Genomic DNA, 2,500 nt, shown 5'->3' on the forward strand with positions numbered 1-2,500 from the left:
GAAGGGCTGATGAAAGTGTCCGCCTTATGGCTGCATTTGAATAGTTGACATGAAAAATGTAATAATCTGATGTTTTTCAAATTCTTTTCTTATGGCTGAATCAACTATCTTAATTTCATAAAGAGAAGCTTCAGTAATTTTCTATTTTAAAGATACGTTTAAGTGTGTGAAGGAGATACATGGTTAGCCAGTCAGAGCAGTATATGAATATATACATATATATTTCTTTACTACCCACAAGGGGCTAAACACAGAGGGGACAAACAAGGACAGACAAAGGGATTAAGTCGATTACATCGACCCCAGTGCGTAACTGGTACTTAATTTATCGACCCCGAAAGGATGAAAGGCAAAGTCGACCTCGGCGGAATTTCGACTATATACATATTTCGAAAATATACATATAACAAAAGACATTAGAGGGACCACTGACAGGGATCAAACGAGAACAGTAACAAGTAATTAAAGGAGTTAGACCTGCTTGTCCTCCAGAAACAACAACAGCAACAACAAGGATAACAGCAAAGTAATCCATATTAATCACTAATACAGATTAGTCTTCGTCCCATAGCAGCTCCACCGAGTGGAATGATACCGTTTGTGAATGGGTCGGCTATATATATAGATATATGTTTCAGTATATAGATATATTTATGCACATCAATGTGTGCATATATATATATATATATATATATATATATATATATATATGTATATATTTTATGTGTGTATATATATATACATACATATACATATTCTTATATGTCTGTGAACATATATACATAAATATGCATCTATATATACACACAAGTATATATACACACATAATATGTACATGCATCTATATATGCATATATATACACATATATATGTACATGCATCTGTATATATATATATATAATATAATATATATATATATATATATATTGCATACATCATATATATATATATGTATATATATATATATATATACTAAAACACACACATACATTTGCACACATGCATACAAGCACACAACACACATATGTTTTTATCTATATCTATATAGGAACGCACGCGCGCATGCACACTCACAGACGCACACATCTATGTGTAGACCTATCAGTAACAATACGATTTCAGTCCCAAGTCCATTAGCAAAAAAGAAAAAAAGAAAAAATCAAATGATGCTACAGCACGTGATTGGACCTCAGACCGTTCCACAGAGATAAATTTCAAAACCACCACCACCACCACCACCACTACACAACTAAATGTATGGCAGAGATAACATGTTAATTTTAGAATTTCAATTAGATTTGATTCTGGTGTAACAATCGGAAAAAAAGGACATATAGAAGATAAAATAGGCGTAGATACGTAAACCAGTGTGCGTATGTTTGCATTTAGGTACATATTTGCGTGTGAGTTACTATGGAAGCACTCTGTCGGTTACGACGACGAGGGTTCCGGTTGATCCGATCAACGGAACAGCCTGCTCGTGAAATTAACGTGTAAGTGGCTGAGCACTCCACAGACACGTGTACCCTAACGTAGTTCTCGGTGGATATTCAAGCGTGACACGAGGTGTGACAAGGCCGGGCCCTTTGAAATACAGGTACAACAGAAACAGGAAGTAAGAGTGAGAGAAAGTTGTGGTGAAAGAGTACAGCAGGGGATCACCACCATCCCCTGCCGGAGCCTCATGGAGCTTTAGGTGTTTTCGCTCAATAACCACTCACAACGCCCGGTCTGGGAATCGAAACCGCGATCCTACGACCGCGAGTCCGCTGCCCTAACCACTGGGCCATTGCGCCTCCACCTGTGAGTTACTATACATATATATATATATATATATATATATTATATATATGTGTGGTGTGTGTGTGTGTGTGTGTGTGTGTGTGGTGTGTGTGTGTGTACATTTATATGATATATAATAAATGCGCCCTTTTAAAGCCTGGCCAGGTTCATGGGCCCGGTTTCCCGGTTTCAATGGCGTATGTGTTCCCGGTTTCAATGGCGTATGTGTTCCATCGTTGCTTTTGCCAGCTGAGTGGACTGGAGCAACGTGATAATGAAGTGTTTTGCTCAAGAACACAACGCGTCGCCCGGTCCAGGAATCGAAACCACAATCTTACGATCATGATGCTGACACCCTAACCACTAAGCCACGCGCCTCCACACATATGCATACATGCATACATACAACATATGTATATATGTATATATATATATATATATATATATATATATGTATATGTATATATATATATGTATATATATGTATGTATAATATGTATGTATATATATATGTTAGTATATATATGTATGTATATATTAATATGTATATATAAAATGATGTAAATATATGTATGTATATATATAGATGTATATATATATATATATATATGTATAGGTATATATATATATATGTATATATATATGTATGTATATATATGTATGTATATATATATGTATGTATATATATGTATGTTATATATATATGTATGTATTATAT

The 2,500-nt window shown here is 34.8% G+C and overlaps 1 protein-coding gene across 2 annotated transcripts in view; it reads right to left on the reverse strand.

The window, feature by feature from the left end:
- LOC115226285 overlaps positions 1-614 on the reverse strand; it is a 111,069-nt gene extending 110,455 nt beyond the window's left edge. For both annotated transcript variants that reach the window (XM_036515213.1, XM_029797273.2), the window contains exon 1: positions 478-614. In XM_036515213.1, the coding sequence (XP_036371106.1) occupies positions 478-535 (58 nt within the window). In that variant the 5' untranslated portion in view covers positions 536-614. The remainder of the gene's footprint in view (positions 1-477) is intronic.
- Positions 615-2,500: the final 1,886 nt, after the last annotated feature.

The sequence above is a fragment of the Octopus sinensis genome, linkage group LG30 (genome assembly GCF_006345805.1).
Source record: "Octopus sinensis linkage group LG30, ASM634580v1, whole genome shotgun sequence".
Lineage (NCBI taxonomy): Eukaryota > Metazoa > Mollusca > Cephalopoda > Octopoda > Octopodidae > Octopus > Octopus sinensis.